The sequence below is a fragment of the Cheilinus undulatus genome, linkage group 3 (genome assembly GCF_018320785.1).
Source record: "Cheilinus undulatus linkage group 3, ASM1832078v1, whole genome shotgun sequence".
Taxonomy (NCBI): domain Eukaryota; kingdom Metazoa; phylum Chordata; class Actinopteri; order Labriformes; family Labridae; genus Cheilinus; species Cheilinus undulatus.
Window position 1 is genome coordinate 54,419,910 of NC_054867.1, and position 23,955 is coordinate 54,443,864.

At 42.0% G+C, this 23,955-nt stretch overlaps 1 protein-coding gene across 10 annotated transcripts in view; it reads right to left on the minus strand.

Annotated features, from left to right (window-relative positions):
- Nucleotides 1-23,955, minus strand: part of plekha6 (pleckstrin homology domain containing, family A member 6) — a 119,065-nt gene that overhangs the window by 8,751 nt on the left and 86,359 nt on the right. For 6 of the 10 annotated variants that reach the window (XM_041779755.1, XM_041779729.1, XM_041779737.1 and 3 more), the window contains 14 exons: nucleotides 19,945-20,016; nucleotides 14,375-14,446; nucleotides 12,346-12,426; nucleotides 12,010-12,159; nucleotides 10,167-10,262; nucleotides 9,547-9,658; nucleotides 9,328-9,467; nucleotides 6,662-6,829; nucleotides 3,260-3,326; nucleotides 2,901-3,004; nucleotides 2,637-2,795; nucleotides 2,190-2,342; nucleotides 1,709-1,842; nucleotides 602-750 (listed from right to left, as the gene is read on the minus strand). In XM_041779755.1, coding sequence (XP_041635689.1) covers nucleotides 602-750; nucleotides 1,709-1,842; nucleotides 2,190-2,342; nucleotides 2,637-2,795; nucleotides 2,901-3,004; nucleotides 3,260-3,326; nucleotides 6,662-6,829; nucleotides 9,328-9,467; nucleotides 9,547-9,658; nucleotides 10,167-10,262; nucleotides 12,010-12,159; nucleotides 12,346-12,426; nucleotides 14,375-14,446; nucleotides 19,945-20,016 — 1,657 coding nt within the window. The remainder of the gene's footprint in view (nucleotides 1-601; nucleotides 751-1,708; nucleotides 1,843-2,189; nucleotides 2,343-2,636; nucleotides 2,796-2,900; nucleotides 3,005-3,259; nucleotides 3,327-6,661; nucleotides 6,830-9,327; nucleotides 9,468-9,546; nucleotides 9,659-10,166; nucleotides 10,263-12,009; nucleotides 12,160-12,345; nucleotides 12,427-14,374; nucleotides 14,447-19,944; nucleotides 20,017-23,955) is intronic. The other 4 variants (XM_041779765.1, XM_041779746.1, XM_041779808.1 and 1 more) reach the window with 2 other exon arrangements.

Sequence of the window (23,955 nt, forward strand, 5' to 3'; positions counted from 1 at the left end):
TCAACAGTGTGGTTCTGAAGCTAAAAATCCCGTTCATTTTCTACATAGTGGATTTGATAATAAATCATATTATCAGAGACTGATGGATTTTTCAAATCAAATCAGCTGAAAACGACACCAACCTGAGGCCATAAAATAGATTTACTCAGATTCAGTGATATGATGGTTTCATTAAATAAAGCCTGTCTTCAGATGGTCGGACAGTTGACCTCAGACTAAAGAACTCTGAGAACTCTTCAGATCTCAGCAGAACATTTTCTGCTTAATTTATTACCAACAGAAACAACAGCCAAGGCAACAAAACCACGTGAATGTCTGAATGTAGAGCTGTAAATCAGTGAAATGACATCACTGTGGTGATTGGTTGTTAAAGAGTGACAAATATTTCATCTGTCTAGGATAGATTCCTTAGATGAAGATGATCGGATTTCAGATGAGATGTTAGTGAACCATGCTGTTAGGTGAAGATGCTTTAGCAGTTAGCAGTATTAGCATTTGTTAGCGGTGGCTAGCAGTTGTTGTGAGCAGCTAGCAGGTGTTAGCAGTGCAGACTGAGTGCGCGGTGTAGGCGTCCCTGCAGCAGGGCGGAGACAGTCCTTACCAGACAGGATACGACTGCGGCGAGACGCCTCAGCAGCGAGAGCGCAGGAGATCTCGATCCTTTTCTCCTGCTCCTGAAGCTGCTGCTGGGAGGAGGCGGGGGCCCCGCCATCCACGGGACCATCCAGCAGAGGAACCATGTTCTGTAGACTGACCAGGAAAGAAATATAAAAATGAGTTATTATAGGATAGGTCAGACATACTACTATATATGGGTTATTATAGATCAGACATAATAATAAATATGGGTTATTATAGGTCAGACAACAAGAAATATATGGGTTATTATAGATCAGACATAATAATAAATATGGGTTATTATAGGTCAGACATAATAATAAATATGGGTTATTATAGGTCAGATAAAAAGAAATATATGGGTTATTATAGGTCAGACATAATAATAAATATGGGTTATTATAGGTCAGATAAAAAGAAATATATGGGTTATTATAGGTCAGACATAATAATAAATATGGGTTATTATAGGTCAGATAAAAAGAAATATATGGGTTATTATAGGTCAGATACAATAATAAATATAGGTTATTATTAGGGGTGAGTATTGGCAAGAACCTCATGATACGATACGCATCACGATACTTGGGTCACGTTATATCAGGATATCACGATATTGTGATATATTGTGATATTCTACACAGTTAACTAAGAAAAATATAGAGATAGTGTACATGTAAATCACACAATATGTTGTAGGTGTTCCTGCTATATTTCACGGCAGCAAGACAGAGCTTGCAAATGGCATTTCCTTTCTGTAACTCGCTGTTTGTGCTCACACAAACGTGTGAGCAAGTCGTATTTTACTAACAACTCCCCTAAAATATAAATTTTAATTTTTTACCAAAAAATCGATATTAAGAGTTGAAGTATCGATATTGTATCGGATGTCAAAGTATCGCGATATATTGCCATACCGATATTTTTCACAGCTCTAGTTATTATAGGTCAGATGAAATAATAAATATGGGTTATAATAGGTCAGTTAAATAATTAGAATGGGTTATTATAGGCCCAATAAAACAGAACATCATCTGCATAAAGAGGAGGAGTTTTTTATATAAGTGTAATAAATCGTTATTTCTCCTACTTTGATTTGGCGATGAGCGTTTTTATCCTCTCCAGCTTCTTCTGCTTCTCTTTCTGCTCCTCAGGACTCAAAGGTGTGTCGTCCTCTACATCCAGGTACCGCTCCGGGATCAAGACTTTGTCTGGAGACATCAGCTGTAACAGACACCATGGATATAGAATAAACATTAACATGCTTATCCAACAGATACGGATTCATACAAGGCCGCCCATGAGGGGGGGATAAAAAGAGAGAGATTTCTGATATACAGCCAACCTGGTGGACCGAGGAGGTCAATAAAATCAAGGTACATTTTTTTATTATTATTATTATTATTATTATTTTATCAAAGAAACAAAAATTGATTTTATTTATTCTTTTATGCAGTACAGTACTTTTTCTAAATGTAATCATTCCTGTAGTGAAACACCTTCTTCTGCAAATGTTTGTATTTGTGTATCTAAAATGAGTGAGGACTGATCAACCCGCTGATTAGTCTCACCCCCTTGCTGATGTCGAGGTCATAGTGTTCTGGTTCAATCTGCAGCCGTCTCAGGCGAGCGATTTCCTCGCGAGGCGACTCCTGACCCTGGCCTCGGACCGCGGCCTCCAAGTCTTTGATATCGATCTCATGAGCAGTCAGCCGCCGCCTGATCTGTACCAACACACAAACACATTTTAGAGGTAGTATCAGCTTCAGTCGGGGTGGGACGGTCTACTCTGAGTAAGCCCGTCTCCACAGGATGGCGGTGTGAGGGATCTTCATCACCGATGCCTTCATTCACTCTTTCTGATCATTTTAACTGGACAGAAACAAGTCTTAAAAAGTAAACAAGTAACAGTTAACTGAAAGAAAATAAAGGGTCAATACATGTATGGAAAGTGATCAGTCAAAAATCTCAGACCAGGTGTAAGTGTTGGACAGAAATGGTCACATGATCAATCTTACCACTTTGTAGTTGGCTGGTGACTGTCCACCTGACAGGTTTAGGCTCCGCCTCTTGTCTCTGACAGAGCTGCTCTGGTTTCGTCTGATTCGTTCGTTCTGCTCCTCCACGCTCATTTTTGACTTTACCTCCGCTGGAAACACGGCGCTCTTAGGCCGTTCCTATGAAGGAGGGAGAGAACGCCATGACATAAAGACAGGTACAGGTGAGCTCTCCCCTCCACAGACATGTAGGTCTGGTTTCAGTGAAGTCTGGCTTAAACTCACCCTGGAGATCCCGTTATGAGCTCGGCCGTGGTGTCGAGTAACTGCAGCAGGTCCGACCTGAGACTCGTCCGTGGGTGACTTGGTTCTGGGAGGAACAATGCCGACTGACAGAGATGAAGACAAAACCAGAGGAACTCATCAGAGTTGATGTGGGTCGATTCAGAATCCACTGTTGGTTTCATTATTATCTTTATTCTTCACAAGTGGTCTGTGTGGATCAGTGATGTTCTAGAACCCACTAAACTGGATTTTTGCGGGATGTGAAGAAACCTCTGACGCCTGCTTGATGTTAGGATACGCTGCGAGGTTCTCTCCATCTGCTGATGGCTAACCAGCAGGTTTATCTCAGGTGGTCTTACCTTTGTTCATGGCTGACTGCCGGTCCTGGAGCTGCTCCACCACATCACTCATGTTCTGGTCTCCATACTGTGGGACAGAATCCAGGAATGATTCATCATCATAGTAATAATTAATCAGTAAAACTGCAGGTGGAGAAGTAGTCCTGGAGCTGCTGATGACAAAGTCTGGATATTTAATGTCTATAAAACAACAACAAATAAGGAAAAATGGAAAACGGTTCCTCAAACCTGACAGACTCCTGTCATTCACTGGACCTGGCTCTTAGAGCCAGCTCTTTAAACCGGCTCTCGCAGCTGGCTCTTAGGATTGGCTCTCTGAGCTGGCTCTTAGAAGCTTCTCTCAGAACCGGCTCTCAGGACCGGCTCTTACAGCAGGCTCTTAGGATTGGTTCTCGAACTGGCTCTTAGAAGCGCCTCTTAAAACCAGCACTTAGGACTGGCTCTCAGAACCGGCTCTTATAGCTGGCTCTTAGGATTGGCTCTCAAAACTGGCTCTTAGGACCGGCTCTTACAGCTGGCTCCTAGGATTGGCTCTCAGAACTGGCTCTTAGAAGTGTTTCTTAGAACCAGCTCTTAGGACCGGCTCTCAGAACCGGCTCTTACAGCTTGCTCTTAGGATTGGCTCTCAGAACTGGCTCTTAGAAGCGTCTCTTAGAACCAGCTCTTACAGCTGGCTCTCAGAACTGGTTTTTAGATGTGGCTCTTAAAACTGGCTCTTAGAGCCATCTTGTCCGTAAACACCACATCATGACTCCCTTATAACTGAGTGTTCATTAAAAGCTCATGGTGCCTCTTTAACAGCTTTTCTCTCTAATGTTGTTGTAAAAAAGACAATGATATACTATTCAGGCAATAAATCTGATGGTGTATTGGTTAGACTGGAATGAATGACACTGGCCTGCATGTGTAAGGCAAGAATGGAATGTTGTATAACTTTAAAAGATAATATAATCTTCAAAGGCAAGGATGGAATATCAAATAAGGATTACATAATCCTCAGAGGCAAGGATGGAATGTTAAATAAGGATGACATCATCAGTCTAAAGATTATTAAAAGCTTTGACAGCATGACATCATCAAAGACAGGCCATAGTTGACAACTTTTGGAAAAGTGGAACTGGTGCCCTCACCAGGTCCACCCACTTTTCTTAAAGTTGCCAACAAAGGACAGTCAACATGAGAGAAAGGCTGCTGGTTCATCTGTTTTCTAATTATGATAATGAGATGAGATGAAATGATGAGATGATAATAATGAGATAAAGTTTAGTATCTGGTTTCAAATGATGAGTTATGAGGGAGTCATAACCTCTTAACCTCTTCTTAACCTCGTCTTAACCTCAGGTTGCCAACACTGATGGTAATGGAAGGTTTAAACCAACACTGAGACCCTTAACATCCGACTGATGGTCACACTGCTGAGACTCCTAATCTGGATTTATATTTATTTATGAAGATTTTCTCCATCTGTCTTAATTGTGTGGCTGTGTTCTAACTATCTGAACTACGTGACTACAGAGGAACAAAACGTGGGGTTATGTGGAAGATCAGAGGCTGTAGAAGCGTCAATATGGAGCTGTGAGCACTGTTAAAGAAACAGATCGAGTGTTAGAACATGAGGCCGAAAGTTTCAGTGTTAAAGGCTTTAAAAACAGAAACAGGGAGGTTAACGGGGAGGTCATGTAGCGGCTGATACGGACACACAGAGGGATAATCAGGGGGACGATGGGTGAATGTCTGGATGGATGAACAACATGGAGGGTGGAGGGTTTCCTGTTTCTGATCAGGGTAAAGTAATGTTGTTTAAAGAGTAACTAAACCCCAGAGCTCCAATGTAGGAGTATCGACGCTGGAATTTAAAAATAAAGAGACTCTAAGGAGGGTTACGACACGTCCACTCAGTTTAGGCAATGTCATAACCAGGCAGACTTACCAGGAGCTGCCTGAAACTATGACATATGCTCCTGGACAAGACTGGAGTTCTAATTATATCATCCTTATTTAAAGGATAACAGGATTAATTTACAATTTAGAGAAAAGAAAAAACACTACCCACAATCCTAGGGTGTCAGCCAGATCTCTGATTGGTGGAGCCAACTGTTACCATGAGGATGTTCACAAACTTTAACTGTTGACTGCTCCGTCTGGAGTCAGAACAAGTTGTGATTGACATTATCAAAGGCAAGAATGGAATGTTTAATAACTTAAAAAGGTGACATGTCCTTTCAAAAGCCTATTAAATGATGTCATTATCAAAGGCAAGGATTGAATGTTTAATAAACTGTAAAGGGTGATATCTTTCTAAAGTATTTTAAAGGATGTCATAATTAAAAGCAAGGATGGAACTTGTGATGAACTTTAAAAGGTTACATAATCTTTCAAAAGCCTACTAAAGGATGTCATAATTTAAGGCAAGGATGGAATGTTTAATAAACTTTAAAGGGTGTAATCATCAAAGGCAGAGGACGTAATGTTTTATAAACTTTTAAGGGTAACATCATTTATCTAAGGCCTATCAAGGATATTTTAAAATTATATTATCAAAGGAAAGAATGGAATGTTACATATATTAAAGGGTAAAATCATCAATTAAAGCCTACTGAGGATGTCATAATAAAAGGCAAGGATTTAATGTTTTATAAAGTAAATTAAAGGATGACATTATTAAGGGCAGAGAATGGGGTATTTTTCTAGACTTTAAAAGATGACATGGTCTTTCTTTAGCCTATAAAAAGATGAAACCATCAAATGAAAGGATGGAATGTTTTATACAGTAAGTTTAAAGATAACATTATATCTCTAAAGCCTACTTTACATCAACTGTTGCTAAGAAGTACCTTGTTTCTAAAAATAAAACTAACATGTAAACTCATAAAAATTAAACTAAAATAAAGCATTTTAGAAAAATCAAAAACAAGTAGAAAGAAAATAAAAACAAAACAAAAACAGAGAAAAAAAAATCAATATATAAACTAATGAAAATCCCAAACTCTAAGAGCCTTGATCACAGTTTTTGAGGGGACATGCACTGGATTGTAGGATGCGTAGTTTCTTTACTTGTAGAAAAATGAAGCACCTAGTTTTGTGCTTTGACCTTTTTTAATCCAGTTTTTTATCCAGCTTTTAATCCAATCTTTAATCCAGTTTTTGTTTATAACGATGAGAATTGAGGTACTGGTTGGCTCAGTTCCAGGATTATATTTCTGGATTAAAGACTATAGAATCATGTGGACTTTAAAATGTTGCTACCCAGATTATAGATAAAGATCAACAGGACTGAAAGGTCCTAAAATCAGGCCTGGAGCTGGGGGGTTTAGTTACTCTTTAATGGTGACACTGGGATAGATGGGATGGGGTCTGGGTCTGGGTCGGGGGGGCAGGACAGGCGCAGACACAGCCAAATACCTTTCTGACGTGACCGTCTTCACCGTCTAGGTAACCTTCATCCACGCCCAAGCAGCGCAGCCAGGCGGTGCTGTCAAAGGGCGGGGGAGGGACGGAAGGGGGGAAGGTGGAGGATGGCTCCAGGGGGTAGTAGGACTTAGGAAGGGGGGGCCTGGGGGGAGCGTGTTCCTGGACCACCATAGAATAGAAGACAGGGAGGAGAGACAGGGAGAGAGAGGGAGGGAGAAAGAGCTGCACATCAGGAGGTCATCAGCCAGGCAGAGAGCAGAAAGGAATCATGAGAAGGATTGTGACGAGTGTTAGAGCGGGAAGATGAATCTGATTGGTCGATTAAACCCAGACAACGTTCCAACCCTTTAACCTGCAGATGTTTGTCCTTCTACCGAGAAGAAGACGACAATCTGGTCTGGTCTGAGTCTAATGCGGGATTTTAGGGCCGAGCTCAGACTTGGTTTCAGAGGGACCCTCTTAAACACCAAACCGTCCCGTGAAGAGCCTTCACGACTCTAACAGCTCTATCTGAAGGCTGTATTATCTAACCAGAGCTGATTGGCCGCTCTGAGTCCATCAGACGCCGTTTATCTGAAGTCTGCTCTCAGAGTTAGAGAACATCAGTCTGGTTTCCCTTGGTGCAGATATTTAGGACTGGTCTGAGTGAAGAACATCTATTTTCTTTAATGATGAAGGTTTTACTCGTTTTCTTACTTTCAAACGTCCCGCTCACACCCGACGCTCGGATCATGACCTCACTAAGATCTGTGGACGCCGCCAGACGGCGTTCTTTGAGGAAACAGAGGGATGACAGAACTCAGGGGTTTTAGTTCTCCCTAGAGAGACAAGACCTGAAGACAGACTGAGAGGGGCTTTAACAGGAGGTCACACAGAGGTCAGAGAAAGGTCAGATACAGGTCACAGAGACTTCAAACTGAGGTCAAACTAAGGTCACACAAAGGTCAAACAGAGAGAATAAATAGTAACCTGAGGACAGACTGAGAGTGACTTTTACAGGACCAAAGAGGTCGCAGAGAGGTCACAGAGAGTTCATAGAGAGGTCAGAGAGGGACCTCACAGAAAGGTAAAACTGAGGTCAAACTAATGTCAAACAAAGAAGTGAAATAAAGAACTGAGGACAGACTGAGGTCACAGAAAGGTCACAGAGGTAACAAAGAGGTCACAGAGAGGTCAAAGATCGGTCAAAAAGAGAAGCAAGAAATAATGTACTGAGGACAGACTAAGAGGGACTTTAAGAAGACCATAGAGGTCACAGAGAGTTTAATATGAGGTTACAAAGAGGTCAAACTTAGGTCACAGAGAGGGAGTTAAAGGTCGTGCTGATCACCATGACAAGCACTAACCGTCTGTGATTAAGGTCAGAGATATCTCCCTCTCTGAGCCTCAAACCTGCTCTCTGATTGGTCCGCTGACCCACCAATCGGACAGGTACCTCTCATAGAAACTGTTGCCGGGTGAGACAAAGTCGAGTCTTCCCTGTGTGTGAATCTGACCCTCGTCTGACCTAAATCTGGTTTCTTCCTCTGACCGTCTCTCCTCATGTACCTTTGTTTACCGGTGAGGTGTGTGAACAACACTGCAGCTGTCAGTCACTACCAGCATTCTCACTGGTTTGTTTTAGACTTAAATCATTAAGTTAAGGGACTAAATGTTTTTGTTATTAGAAACTGAAACTTTCAGGTTTATAAAACCATACATGAACAACAGTGTGTCATTATCAATCATTCAGATGAGAAGAAACCTGACTGGTTGGTTCTAACCCAGTAACACTAACTACAGAGGGCAGGGCAAGGATGATGTCATAGTCAGGTAAGTCTACCCCAGTAACAGTAACAACAGGATGATGTCATAGTCAGGTAAGTCTACCCCAGTAACAGTAACCACAGAATGATGTCATAGTCAGGTAAGTCTACCCCAGTAACAGTAACAACAGGATGATGTCATAGTCAGGTGTCTGATCCTCTGCAGGTGACTCTGTTCCCCTACAGGTGAGTCTCCAGGTGGTTAAAGGGTCTACAGCAGGTCTGTGGACCAACGGTGTCACCAGTGGGGTAAAACGACCATGAGGCCATCTGCTGATGGAGCAGGCATTCAGGACTGGCGCTCCTGTACCCTGAGGATGGCGGTCTGAGGATGTCTGAGCCATACGGTAACGATAAAACATCACTGTGGTACGACTCATGGAGGAAGACGAGCGCCGACTCAGGTAAGGAGAAACGGCGGTTAAACCCGTCCTGATAGGCTGAGACGTGGAGCGCCACTGTGTCAGGATAGACATCTTTTCTCACCCCGACCTTTACGTCTGAGCCGCAGACCGCCGAGGTTAACCAGTCAGCTGAGTCTAAGCTTGGATGCTGATCAGTTGAGTGGTGATGAAAGTAGACATGGTCTGGAGCTGCGTTTGAGTCTGTCTCCTCTAAGACCGGGTCTAACCGACCACCAGGCTCTCTAAATGGGGACATGGTACGTTCAGGGCCCTCAGCGGTGTAGTATTTTAGATGTTCAGTAAGAGGGGGGAGGCCTGGGGGGTCAGCTCTAAAGTACGGCAGCGTACAGGACTGTGGGCGGGGTTTAGGGCTGGATGTTTTCTGCTTCCTAGGTAGGGTTCTAGCATCTAAACAGGGAGCTGAACCAGGTTTAGGAGGGGTGCTTACCTCCGGGCCCAGCTGTTTGGTGGGGGAGGCCTGGGAGCCGGGCACGGGGGAGAAGGGGCTGAGTGGGCTGGTGAGGCTGACTGAGCTCAGGGGACTGGCTGGACTATTGGTGCTAAAGGATCCTGACGCACCGCTGGTTACTGGGGGGACAGAGAGAGACAGGTTAGACCATGAACAGGACTCAAAGACGGACCTCACCATGGTCCAGGTGGGATGTACCTCTGTGCTTGGCCGTGTCCGTGCCTCTGGATGAATTGTTCTTGTGCAGACCCTCCAACACGTCCTGGACTCGCCAAAACTCCTTCTGGATGTGACGACGAACCAGCTCGCTCTGGCAACACGAAGAGAAAGGTTAGAAAAGGTCAGCTGGTTTATACTGGTAAACAAAGGGTTAAAACCGTGGCTTTGTTTTTGCCAATCTCCAATAAAGCTTTGACTGGTGAAGAACCCGGCCAACAGTTGTTGTGTGCAGAGTTTAACTGAACTCTGGGGGATGTTCAGAGCCTTTTCAATAACCTTTTCCCTGGAGTGTTCTTTTGTCTTGATGGTGTAATGGTAGCCAGGAATTCTGATTAACCAGTGACTGGACCAACAGTCTGGATCTGCTGGTACAGATGTTTTTTTTGTATTATAGTGCAGTATTAAATAATTTCCTATTGTTAATAATAGTTAAGAGTTTTAGTCCCACTAACAGGATCATTAGACGTTTTAACCTCATATAAACCTCCTGATGGGAATGTTGACCTGTCCTGCATTCAGCTGCTCCTACAGGTAGTAATAGCAGTAGTAGTATTTGTGGTAGTAGTAGTGGTATTCGGAGCATTAGCTGTAGTATTTACCTGTCCTCCTGCATTGAGTTGCTCCCACAGGTCTCCATGAATGGCGCTGGCCTCGTCCTCTAACGCCTCAAACTCCATCCTGGTGGTGGTCAAAGCCTGACAGACACAGATAAAAAACAGCATTCTACATTTAAATGGCCATACAGTCATGGACAAAAGTATTGGCACCCCCAGAATTTTTCCAGAAAATACACCATTTCTCCCAGAAATTGTTGCCATTACAAATGTTTTTGGTATACACATGTTCATTTCCTTTATGTGCATTAGAACAACACAAAAAATCTGAAGAAAAAAGACAAAATGGACATAATTTTACACAAAATTAAAAAAATGGGCCAGACAAAATTATTGGCACCTTCAACTTAATATTTGGTTGCACACCCTTGGAAAAAAAATAACTTAAACCAATTTCTTCCTATAACCATCAACAAGCTTCTTACACCTCTCAGCTGGAATTTTGGACCACTCTTCTTTTGCAAACTGCTCCAGGTCTCTCAGATTTGAAGGGTGCCTTCTTGCAACAGCAAGTTTGTTTATTTATTAGTTCATGATTCCTTGCACACAGTCAAGGCACCCAGTGTCAGAGGCAGCAAAACAAGCCCAAAACACCCTTGAACCTCCACCATGTTTGACTGTAGGTACTGTGTTTTTTTCTTTGTAGGCCTCATTCTGTTTTCTGTAAACAGTAGAATGACGTGCTTTTCCAAAAAGCTCTACCTTAGTCTCATCTGTCCACAAAATGTTCTCCCAGAAGGATTGAGGCTTACTCAGGTACATTTTTGCAAACTTCAGTCTGACTTTTTTATGTCTCTTTGTCAGCAGTTGGGTTCTCCTGGGTCTCCTGCCATAGCGCTTCATCTCATTCAGATGACCACGTATGGTCCCAGCTGACACTTTTGCACCCTGAGTCTGCAGGACAGCCTGAATTTGTGTGGAAGTTGACTGAGGATGTTTATCCACCATTCCAACTATCCTGCGTTGCATTCTTTTGCCAGTTTCTCTTCCATCCACATCCAGGGAGATTAGCCACAGCTCCATGGTTATAAACTTCTTGATTATATTACACACAGTGGACAAAGGAATTCAGGATCTCTGGAGATGGTCTGTAACCTTGACATTGTTCATATTTTTCTGCAGTTTTGCTTCTCCAGTCCTCAGACAATTCTGTACTCTTCTTTCTCTCCTCCATGCTTGGTGTGACACACACAGACACAAAACACAAAGGCTGAGTCAACTTTTAGACATTCTAACTGGCTTCAGGTTTGATTTCTAGATTGCAGCACCTGTTACTGCCACAGGTGAGTTTAAATGAGCATCACATGCTGGAAATAAAATGATTTACCCACAGTTTTAAAAGAGTGACAATAATTTTGTCTGGCCCATTTTTTGGGTTTCATGTAAAATTATGTCAATTTTGTCTTTTTTCTTCTGATTTTTTGTGTTGTTCCAGTGCACATACAGGCAATAAACATTTGTATATCAAAAACATTTGTAATTGCTACAATTTCTGGGAGGAATGGTGTATTTTCTGGAAAAAAATCCAGGGGTGCCAATACTTTCATCCATGAGTGTATAAATCATATTTATCATCAGTCAAAATATTTCATCAGATAGATTCCAGTGACTGGGAGCCAGAGCTCAACATTCTGTGATGAGAAATAACCATAATAAACTAAATTATTATCATAAACTGATTTATGGCAATCATTTAAAATAATTTAAATTAATGGAAAGTTTTTACATGGAACATTTTACAGTCTGATGAACCAATTTTTATATATCTTATTGAAGAATTTTCACCCATTTTAAATCCTGTTGAGGATAGCTTAGCTCTGGTTCTTACACTGGAGGCCTGTGAGAGCTCTCCCCTGATGTTGATGAGCTGGTTCTGCAGAGTTTCCTTTTTAAAGCGGAGCTTCTCCATGGCTAAAGGCTGGCTGTGATACAGCTCCATCTCCTGATGAGTGGCCACCAGCGCCTCCTCCAGGCTGTCCTGGGATAATGAGACAGGAAGAGCAAATAAAACCGGTCGTTCCTAATCAATGGTGAGGGGTTTAAACTTCTCTATAAGGGCAGATTAGTCACAGCTGTCTGAGCTGTTCAGTTAAACCACCACAGATAACTAAATCAGCTGATCTCTACTATAGAAAACATCTGTTCTTATAACTTTAAACTTTACCTTGTCCATCCTCAGTCGGTGGACCACAGCCTCGTGGTCTTTCAAGGTGCGGTTCTGCTCACACAGGCGGCCCAGAAGTTTCTACATAAGAGAGAGACCAGAGAGGATGGGTGAGGACTAAGGATGAGAATTAATCTGACTAAAAGAGGGAGAAGATAGACCAAACATCATCAGATACGAGCTAATCTTCATCTTCTACTGGATAAACATCAGTGTTGGCTCTGTGAGCCACAGTAGACTCAGCAAAATCATGGCTGGGAGCTGGGAGGTACTGAGTGATGCTGGGTGGTACTGGGTGGTGCTGGTTGGTACTGGGTAGTGCTGATTGGTGCTGATTGGTACTGGGTGGTGCTGGTTGGTACTGGGTAGTGCTGGTTGGTGCTGATTGGTACTGGGTGGTGCTGGTTGGTACTGGGTAGTGCTGATTGGTGCTGATTGGTACTGGGTGGTGCTGGTTGGTACTGGGTAGTGCTGGTTGGTGCTGATTGGTACTGGGTGGTGCTGTGTGGCACTGGGTGGTGCTGGTTGGTACTGGGTAGTGCTTGTTGGTGCTGATTGGTACTGGGTGGTGCTGTGTGGTACTGGGTGGTGCCGATTGGTACTGGATGGTGCTGGTTGGTACTGGGTGGTGCTGGTTGGTACTGGGTGGTGCTTGTTGGTGCTGATTGGTACTGGGTGGTGCTGTGTGGTACTGGGTGGTGCCGATTGGTACTGGGTGGTGCTGGTTGGTACTGGGTGGTGCTGGTTGGTACTGGGTGGTGCTGGTTGGTGCTGATTGGTACTGGGTGGTGCTGGTTGGTACTGGGTGGTGCTGGTTGGTACTGGGTGGTGCTGGTTGGTGCTGATTGGTACTGGGTGGTGCTGTGTGGTACTGGGTGGTGCTGGTTGGTACTGGGTGGTGCTGGTTGGTACTGGGTGGTGCTGGTTGGTGCTGATTGGTACTGGGTGGTGCTGTGTGGTACTGGGTGGTGCTGATTGGTACTGGGTAGTGCTGTGTGGCACTGGGTGGTGCTGGTTGGTACTGGGTGGTGCTGGATGCTGGGTGATGCTGGGTGGTACAGAAAAGGACTAGTTGGCACTGGATGGTACTAAGTGGTGCTGAGGGTAATGATTGGTGCCTGCTGAAATGGTTGTTGCCAGCTAAAATGGTTGTTACTCGCTGAAATTGTTGTTACCAGCTAAAATGGTTGTTACAGACTGAAATGGTTGTTACAAGCTAAAATGTTTTTTACTGACTGAAATGGTTGTTACAAGCTAAAATGTTTTTTACTGACTGAAATGGTTGTTACAAGCTAAAACAGCTGTTACAAACTGAAATGGCTGTTACCAGCTAAAATGGATGTTACGGACTGAAATGGTTGTTGCCAGCTAAAATGGTTGTTACGGATGAAAATGGTTGTTGCCAGCTGAAATGGTTGTTACGGATTAAAATGGTTGTTACCAGCTGAAATGGTTGTTACAAGCTAAAATGGTTGTTACCAGCTGAAATGGTTGTTATGGACTGAAATGGTTGTTACCAGCTGAAATGGTTGTTACAAGCTAAAATGGTTGTTTCCAGCTGAAATGGTTGTTACCAGCTAAAATGGTTGTTACAAGCTAAAATGGTTGTTACCAGATGAAATTGTTGTTACCAGCTGAAACTGTTAAATAAAGTTGGACTTAGTCACTTTCTCGTGAGTCTCTTTTATTGAAGTGTGTTAGCTTATGTTGTGGGCAGTGATGACGAAATCCTTCCAGAAGAAGTGAGATAAAATCATTAGTGTTATTTTGCTGACTTTTCTGTTTGACACATAGAGACAAAGCAGAGTCAGTGCTCCATCCTTCTCTTTCTCTGTGGTGGATGTTTCCATTTTAGACTTGTCCTCCTGTCTTCTACTGTCTGGTCCTGAACTTTCTAATCTGTCCTCCCAGTCCTCCCATCTCCTGATGTCTGCTGTCTGGTCCTGATCTTTCTGATCTGTAAGACAGAAAAGACCAGGACCACTGTGTCAAGAAGTGTGTTTGCTGTGAGTGTGCTGTTCAGTCTTACACTGGTTTCGATCTCGTTGAGTTTCAGTGTCGGGTGGAGTTCTCCTCTGTAGATGTCATGGAATGGAGGCACCTGTGAAAACAACGATCAATCATTAATCAATCACTGCAGGGTCGTTCTGCTCCAATGAGAGGAGGGGAACATTTCATCTTTGTATTTTGTTCTTTCTTCTGAAGAACGTTGAGCCTTGTTTATTTCTTTAACCTCCAAATACCAAAAACGTCTGTGAACTGATTAATCTGCTGGCGGCATTTAAATGTTTTCTGCTGCAGATGTCAGCTGATTATTCTCTGATAGGATGAGGAGGAACATCTGTGAGCAATCACAAAAACACTCTGAGGAGCTCCATGTTAACAGAAGGGTCAGATTCATTCAGATTGTAAGGGTCCTAGAATGTCTGACTATCAGGAGCTGTCTGAGGAGTGTTTGTGACACAGCTTTATCCTCTGTCAACCATTACAGGAAACAGGGCTGAAGCTCTCAGTTTGCGATCCAGAAGGAAGAACAGAATAAAGGTGAGCGAAAAAGAGCAGAGACCAGTGGAGCCACCAAACACTGAACACTTTACTGCCACAGTTAGAGCGCCCTCCTCTGGGAGGGATGAGAATAAGGAGGGAACAGAGTGATGGATGAACCAATCAGAGCAGAAACCCACCGTTAACTGGTAGTCGTAATGAAGTAACTAGACATGGATGAACCAATCAGAACACAGTTATGTGATATGGATGTAATAGTCAGACATGGATGAACCAATCAGAACACAGTTATGTGATAGTGGTGTAGTAGTCAGACATGGATGAACCAATCAGAACACAGTAAACTGATAGTGATGTAGTAGTCAGACATGGATGAACCAATCAGAAAAGAGTAAACTGATAGTGATGTAGTAGTCAGACATGGATGAACCAATCAGAACAGAGTAAACTGATAGTGATGTAGTAGTCAGACATGGATGAACCAATCAGAACACAGTAAACTGATAGTGATGTAGTAGTCAGACATGGATGAACCAATCAGAACAGAGTAAACTGATAGTGATGTAGTAGTCACACATGGATGAATCAATCAGAACACAGTAAACTGATAGTGATGTAGTAGTCAGACATGGGTGAACCAATCAGAACAGAGTAAACTGATAGTGATGTAGTAGTCAGACATGGATGAATCAATCAGAACACAGTAAACTGATAGTGATGTAGTAGTCAGACATGGGTGAACCAATCAGAACAGAGTAAACTGATAGTGATGTAGTAGTCAGACATGGATGAACCAATCAGAACACAGTAAACTGATAGTGATGTAGTAGTCAGACATGGATGAACCAATCAGAACACAGTTATGTGATAGTGATGTAGTAGTCAGACATGGGTGAACCAATCAGAACACAGTTATGTGATAGTGATGTAGAAGTCACACATGGATGAATCAATCAGAACACAGTAAACTGATAATGATGTAGTAGTCAGACATGGATGAACCAATCAGAACACAGTTATGTGATAGTGGTGTAGAAGTCAGACATGAGTGAACCAATCAGAACACAGTAAACTGATAGTGATGTAGTAGTCAGACATGGGTGAACCAATCAGAACAGAGTAAACTGATAGTGATGTAGTAGTCAGACATGGATGAACCAATCAGAACACAGTAAACTGATAGTGATGTAGTAGTCAGACATGGGTGAACCAATCAGAACAGAGTAAACTGATAGTGATGTAGTAGTCAGACATGGATGAATCAATCAGAACACAGTAAACTGATAGTGATGTAGTAGTCACACATGGATGAATCAATCAGAACACAGTAAACTGATAGTGATGTAGTAGTCAGACATGGGTGAACCAATCAGAACAGAGTAAACTGATAGTGATGTAGTAGTCAGACATGGATGAACCAATCAGAACACAGTAAACTGATAGTGATGTAGTAGTCAGACATGGATGAACCAATCAGAACACAGTTATGTGATAGTGATGTAGTAGTCAGACATGGGTGAACCAATCAGAACACAGTTATGTGATAGTGATGTAGAAGTCACACATGGATGAATCAATCAGAACACAGTAAACTGATAATGATGTAGTAGTCAGACATGGATGAACCAATCAGAACACAGTTATGTGATAGTGGTGTAGAAGTCAGACATGAGTGAACCAATCAGAACACAGTTAACTGAAAGTGATGTAGTAGTCAGACATGGATAAATCCTGGAATCACAGTGAACCATGTAGAGGTCAGCGGGTGCTACATGAATGATGGAACGGTTCTAATGAACTCTGTTCTCCTGTCTGTGGTCTCGTTCTGTCGAATTTTCTCCTGTTTTATTTTCTACAGAGCTGATTAACCATACTGTAATGAATGAGATGAGACATGAGGATGTCATGGTGGTTCAGGATCAGAGTCCTGGTTCTATGAAGAACAGAGGTGGACTGTACTGTAAAAAGTCATCCCACTGTTAGACCTTAAAAAGGCCCATTTGTGCTGCTATTAAGGTCAGGGTTCTCCTCATGGTACAGACTGAAGTAACTCTGAGTTATTTCTGGTTTCACTGTGGTTTAATCCTGACCTTCCTGGTTAAACTTCCTGTTTTTCCCCCCTCTTAGCTCCTGGCCTCCATCAGTACCTTCATCATTCAGTGACCCTCAAATTCCACATACTCCGCCTGCTTTTCTTCACCAGTGGCCCCGTAGCATCTCTGTGACCCTCTGACTGACCCCTGACCTGTATATTGTAATGTTGTAATGTCAGGTCTGTTATTCCTGGGTCCAGGTGGGTCCGGGTATTAAATGGGGATGCTCACAGGTAGGTTTGACTACAGCTGGTGCTGAAAGTAGATCCGGCGTTTTCTCGAATGTAGTACTCCTGGGATGGGTGGAGACGGACTGGAGCAAAGGTAGTGGATCTACAAAGACTGACTAGAGAGGGAGCAGTTTGTTCTTCTCATGAAGATCTCTGGACAGACAGGGGATGCTGAATTTGAGGGTGAGTCTCAGACCCCATGAAGGCCTCTAAAAAGTCCTCCACACCTGTTCCTGATTACACCTTTATCTGAGACTCAGAGCTCAACTCTTCATTCATGTAGCCCAGAGCATCCACCAGATTAAAAAAATAATTTAAAAAAGGATAATCTGCTCATGTCTGCCCGGGTCCAAACGTGTCTCTGTGTCAAATACTTAAAATATCTATGGATTCCACAAGAAACAGGATCTGTTCTAATAAGAGTTCACCTACAAATAAAATCACAAACTGACCCAGAACTGGAAATCAGTATTGGATGTCTGGTCTAAACTTGTGGTCCATCTGGACCCTGTCTGCTGGGTTTTAGCAGTGTACTGGTCAATCTGTACCCTGTCTGCTGGGTTTTAGCTGTGTAGTGGTCTATCTGGACCCTGACTGCTGGGTTTTAGCTGTGTACTGGTCAATCTGGACCCTGTCTGCTGGGTTTTAGCTGTGTACTGGTCTATCTGGACCCTGACTGCTGGGTTTTAGCTGTGTACTGGTCAATCTGGACCCTGTCTGCTGGGTTTTAGCTGTGTACTGGTCTATCTGGACCCTGACTGCTGGGTTTTAGCTGTGTACTGGTCAATCTGGACCCTGTCTGCTGGGTTTTAGCTGTGTACTGGTCAATCTGGACCCTGTCTGCTGGGTTTTAGCTGTGTACTGGTCTATCTGGATCCTGTCTACTAGGTTTTAGTAGTGTACTGGTCTATCCTGACCCTGCCTGCTGGGTTTAGTGGCTTACTTGTCTATCTGGACCCTGACAGACATGAGCAGATGAATATGTGGTGTCACACCTTCACAGAAACACAAACAGAGAAATAAAGAGAACTGTGGATCAGTGAGTTACTCTGCACATCATGCACACGACACACCATAGAAGAAGAAGAGAGGCAGGCTGAGTGGACATGGTCTGGGTCTATGGTCTGTCTCTGGACTGTAGACCACAACTCTGACCCTGATTTCTTCATTAAAAACCACGAGAGTGTTCATGGACGTTAGTATCCCAGTTTGGGTTGGGCTTTTCCGGTTTGACCATCCGTTCCTGATTTCAGAAACCAGTATAAAGGCTCATGTCTGCTCCTTTTACCTATAGACAAAGATCTGAGCATTTTAAACCACACAGCAATCACTGCCCACATACTCACACCTGTCTGTAACCTTAAAATGAATCCAACAGAGGGCGCTGTCTCACACTGGCATGACTCTGCCCCTCTGCTTTCACAGTACCATGGTTCTGTTAGAGAACACTGGTGTATGAACTCAGTCTGATACAGCAGGGGGACAGAGGAATGGAGGTTTGAAGGATGGAATGTTGATGAGCTTTGATGACCTCATCAAAGGAAGGCATCACCAAAGGCAGAAGATGGAATGTTTGGCATGAACAAAGGCGAAGTTTGGAATGTTTTTTAAAGCTTTGATGGCATCATCAACAAAGAATTGCATCATAAAAGGCAGAGGATGGAATGTTTTAAAAAATTTTGATGAAATCATCAACAAAGGATGGCATCATCGAAGGCAAAGTTTGGAATGTTTGAAAAGCTTTAAAGGCATCATCGACAAAGGATGGCATCATTAACAGCAGAAGACAGAATGTTTTAAAAGCTTTGATGACATCATCATCAAAGAATGGCATCATAAAAGGCAGAGAATGGAATGTTTTGATGGCATCATCAACAAAGGATGGCATCATCAAAGGCAAAGTTTGGAATGTTTGAAAAGTTTTGAAGGCATCATCAACAAAGGATGGCATCATTAACAGCAGAAGACAGAATGTTTTAAAAGCTTTGATGACATCATCATCAAAGAATGGCATCATAAAAGGCAGAGGATGGAATGTTTTGATGGCATCATCAACAAAGGATGGCATCATCGAAGGCAAAGTTTGGAATGTTTGAAAAGTTTTGAAGGCATCATCAACAAAGGATGGCATCATCGAAGGCAAAGTTTGGAATGTTTGAAAAGCTTTAAAGGCATCATCATCAAAGGATGGCATCATTAATAGCAGAAGACAGAATGTTTTAAAAGCGTTGATGACATCATCACCAAAGAATGGCATCATTAAAGGCAGAGGATGGAATGTTTTAAAAGCTCTGATGACATCATCATCAAAGGACGGCGTCATCTAAGAAAAAAGATGGAATGTTTTAAAAGCTTTGATGACATCATCATATAAGGACAGCATCATCAAAGGCAGCGGATGGAATGTTGGTGAAACTGGGAATGTTTGGGGCTTTTCCCGTCCATTTTTCTACCAGACAATAAGAACACAAACCAAAACCAGAAAAACAGTTTTTCATTTAAATATTTCTTTGTGGGGACAAAAAAAAAAAAAATCAAAAATCAAAAATGAAGCATTGTCTAATTCTTAACCCAGGATCAGGATTAGAACCAGGATATTAAAGTCCACGTGAACTCTATCATTGATTGTGTAGCGCTCCCTGTTGGTAAAACCTCAGGTAAAAAATAATTCCAGGTGAGTGATTCCCCCAGAGCGGCGTTTAGCATTTTCCCTACAGCCTGCCTCTCCACGCCGTCAATTGTTTGCTCGCTTTCTCTCGCCCCTCTCTTACTTGCACACAGAGCTTTGCTGCTGAGGGAGAGCGATCCAACATTCGGGTAATCAGGTGACTTCCTGCAGGTACCTGAAGATTCAGCTTATGTTAACCACACGCCAAACAAAGAGCTAACAGCTAACTGTGTGGAGATCTATAAATATGGTACTTTAAAAGTGACAGGAGAAGAAGAAAGGATCAGCTGTTTAAAGCTTAAATAGTTAGTACATTTAATGTGAGAGTAGAAGAAGAAAGGCTCAGCTGTTTAAAGCTAAAGTTCAAACATGATTAAAGTGAGACTAGAAGGTCAACATGTCGGTGATGTGGAGCTAAAACCAGTGATCATGTGATCATCTGAGATCTAATGATGTCAGTATTGATGAGCGTGTTACCTGCTGGTCTAAGTAATCCAGGTTGCGTTGCAGCTGCAGGTCTAACATGTCGTCCTGAGGCCGCAGCAGAAACAGTGATGGAAACAAACAGGATGGACAGACAGAAGGCTTCAGATCAGACAGCAGAGCACCAGGCAGCACAGCACCACCACCAGGCAGCACAGCACCACCACCAGGCAGACAATCAGAAAGCTGATCCACCCCACTATCCAATCAAACTATCGAGCCCCACCATTGACCAATCAGAGCACAGATATTGAACCCATCATCATGGACTCATTCTTTTTAATCCAATCATATCAGTCCTTTTATAAACGTCTCTGCTGGTTTCTCAGTTGAACAGCAGTTAAATCCAGTGACTAAAATGGTCCTGTCAAGGTCTCAGGGGGTCCTGGGTCTTGTTTAATAGAGGGGAAGCAGGAAGATCTAGGACTGCTGGGACCTTTGGACAAAGATTTAACAGATTGGTAGTCATTTGAAGTTTTGAACTGGAGTGGCAATAGGCCACATCAATTCACCTCTTCCTGCCTCCTTATTAGCATTTAGTGATTACTAGTGCCACTGGTAGACTGATTATCTTTAGCTAGTAATACTCGTGGACCTAAAAAAAAAAGCCAATTATTTCTGCTAGAAAACTGTTTAGCATTAACTTGTGGTACTCGTGGACCTAAAAATGCCCACTAGACCTACTAAAAGACTGTTCATCTTTAACTAGTAGTACCCGTGTACCTAACAATGCCTACTAGACCTACTAAAAGACTGTTTATCTTTAGCTAGTAGTACTCGTGGACCTAACAATGCCTACTAGACCTACTAAAAGACTGTTTATCTTTAGCTAGTAGTACTCGTGGACCTAACAATGCCTACTAGACCTACTAAAAGAATGTTTATCTTTAACTAGCAATACTCATGGACCCAAAAATGCCCACTAGACCTACTAAAAGACTGTTTATCTTTAACTAGTAGTACTCGGGATCTCAAAATGACTACTAGACCTACTAAAAGACTGTTTATCTTTAACTAGTAGTACTCGGGATCTCAAAATGCCTACTAGACCTACTAAAAGACTGTTTATCTTTAGCTAGTAGTACTCGGGATCTCAAAATGACTACTAGACCTACTAAAAGACTGTTTATCTTTAACTAGTATTACTTGTTGACCTAAAAATGCCTACTAGACCTACTAAAAGACTTTTTATTTTTAACTAGTAGTACTCGGGATCTCAAAATGACTACTAGACCTACTAAAAGTCTGTTTATCTTTAACTAGTAGTACTCAGGATCTCAAAATGCCTACTAGACCTACTAAAAGACTGTTTATCTTTAACTAGTAGTACTCGGGATCTCAAAATGACTACTAGACCTACTAAAAGACTGTTTATCTTTAACTAGTATTACTTGTTGACCTAAAAATGCCTACTAGACCTACTAAAAGACTGTTTATCTTTAGCTAGTAGTACTCGTGGACCTAACAATGCCTACTAGACCTACTAAAAGAATGTTTATCTTTAACTAGCAATACTCATGGACCCAAAAATGCCCACTAGACCTACTAAAAGACTGTTTATCTTTAACTAGTAGTACTTGTGGATCTAAAAATGACTACTAGACCTACTAAAAGACTTTTTATTTTTAACTAGTAGTACTCGGGATCTCAAAATGACTACTAGACCTACTAAAAGACTGTTTATCTTTAACTAGTAGTACCTGTGGACCTAAAAATGCCTACTAGACCTACTAAAAGAGTGTTTATCTTTAACTAGCAATACTCATGGACCCAAAAATGCCCACTTGACCTACTTAAAGACTGTTCATCTTTAACACGTAGTACCCGTGTACCTAACAATGCCTACTAGACCTACTAAAAGACTGTTTATCTTTAACTAGTAGTACTCGTGGATCTAAAAATAACTACTAGACCTACTAAAAGACTGTTTATCTTTAACTAGTAGTACTCAGGGATCTAAAAATGACTACTAGACCTACTAAAAGACTGTTTATCTTTAACTAGCAATACTCATGGACCTAAAAATGCCCACTAGACCTACTAGAAGACTGTTCATCTTTAACTAGTAGTACCCGTGTACCTAACAATGCCTACTAGACCTACTAAAAGACTGTTTATCTTTAACTAGTAGTACTTGTGGATCTAAAAATGAGTACTAGACCTACTAAAAGACTGTTTATCTTTAACTAGTAGTACTTGTGTACCTAAAAATGCCTACTAGACCTACTAAAAGACTGTTTATCCTCAACTAGCAATACTTGTTGGCATAAAAATGCCTACTAGACCCACTAAAAGTCTGTTAATCTTTAACTAGCAGTACTTGTGGACCTAAAGAAAGGCCTTTTAGTACTACTAGAAGACTGTTTATTTTTAACTAGTATTACCTGTGGACCTAAAAATGCCTACTAGACCTACTAAAAGACTGTTCATCTTTAACATGTACTCATGGACCTAAAAATGCCAACTAGACCTACTGAAAGAATGTTTATCTTTAACTAGCAATACTCATGGACCTAAAAATGCCCACTAGACCTACTAGAAGACTGTTCATCTTTAACTAGTAGTACCCGTGTACCTAACAATGCCTACTAGACCTACTAAAAGACTGTTAATCTTTAGCTAGTAGTACTCGTGGATCTAAAAATGACTATTAGACCTACTAAAAGACTGTTTATCTTTAACTTGTAGTACTCAGGGATCTAAAAATGACTACTAGACCTACTAAAAGACTGTTTATCTTTAACTAGTATTACTCGTGGACCTAAAAATGCCTACTAGACCTACTAAAAGACTGTTTATCTTTAACTAGTAGTACTCAGGGATCTAAAAATGACTATGAGACCTACTAAAAGACTGTTTATCTTTAACTAGTATTACTCGTGGACCTAAAAATGCCCACTAGACCTACTAAAAGACTGTTTATCTTTAACTAGCAGTACTCGTGGACCTAAAAAAAAGCCTTTTATTACTACTAGAAGACTGAGGACAAGAAGATTTAACTACTAGTACTCATATTAAGGCTGCAAACAGTCTAGTAGTACTCCAGTGGATGTTTTTAAGTCTGCTGTAGTAATACTAGCCATTTTTGGCCCTACTAGCACTAAAGAAACACTTTTTGGTCTACTAGTCATTTCTATGCATAGTTGGCCTAAAATGAGTACCAGTACTTAACACTTCCAGTACTAATAGTCAGAACTGAGCACTAGTACATAAACTTTGAGTGCTAAAAGAGCTACGCCGCGGCTGACATCCCAGACAATACATAAATGCTCAAAGGGCGTTCCATACGTACTGCCATCTTGTCCGTTCCTATACATGCTGTCGCTGAATCCTGATGATGGATCAGAAAGACGAAGGGTCATCACATTTTTGATTCCAAAAGTAAAATTCTCATTTCAGATCCCCTGTCGATATTTTTTTAAAAATCTCTCCATAAACAGTTTTAATATTTGAGCCGAGCTAACCAGCTCCCTCTGTCTCTGAGACTTCATCAGTCCAGGAGGTGGCGCTCTAATTGTTAAATCTCAATCACACAGACAGAGTTAGGGACAGGCTGAGGACAGATGAGGACAGTGTTGGACGGACAGATCTGAGGAGTAGTGTCTATGACCCTGTCATGAGTGGAACGTAC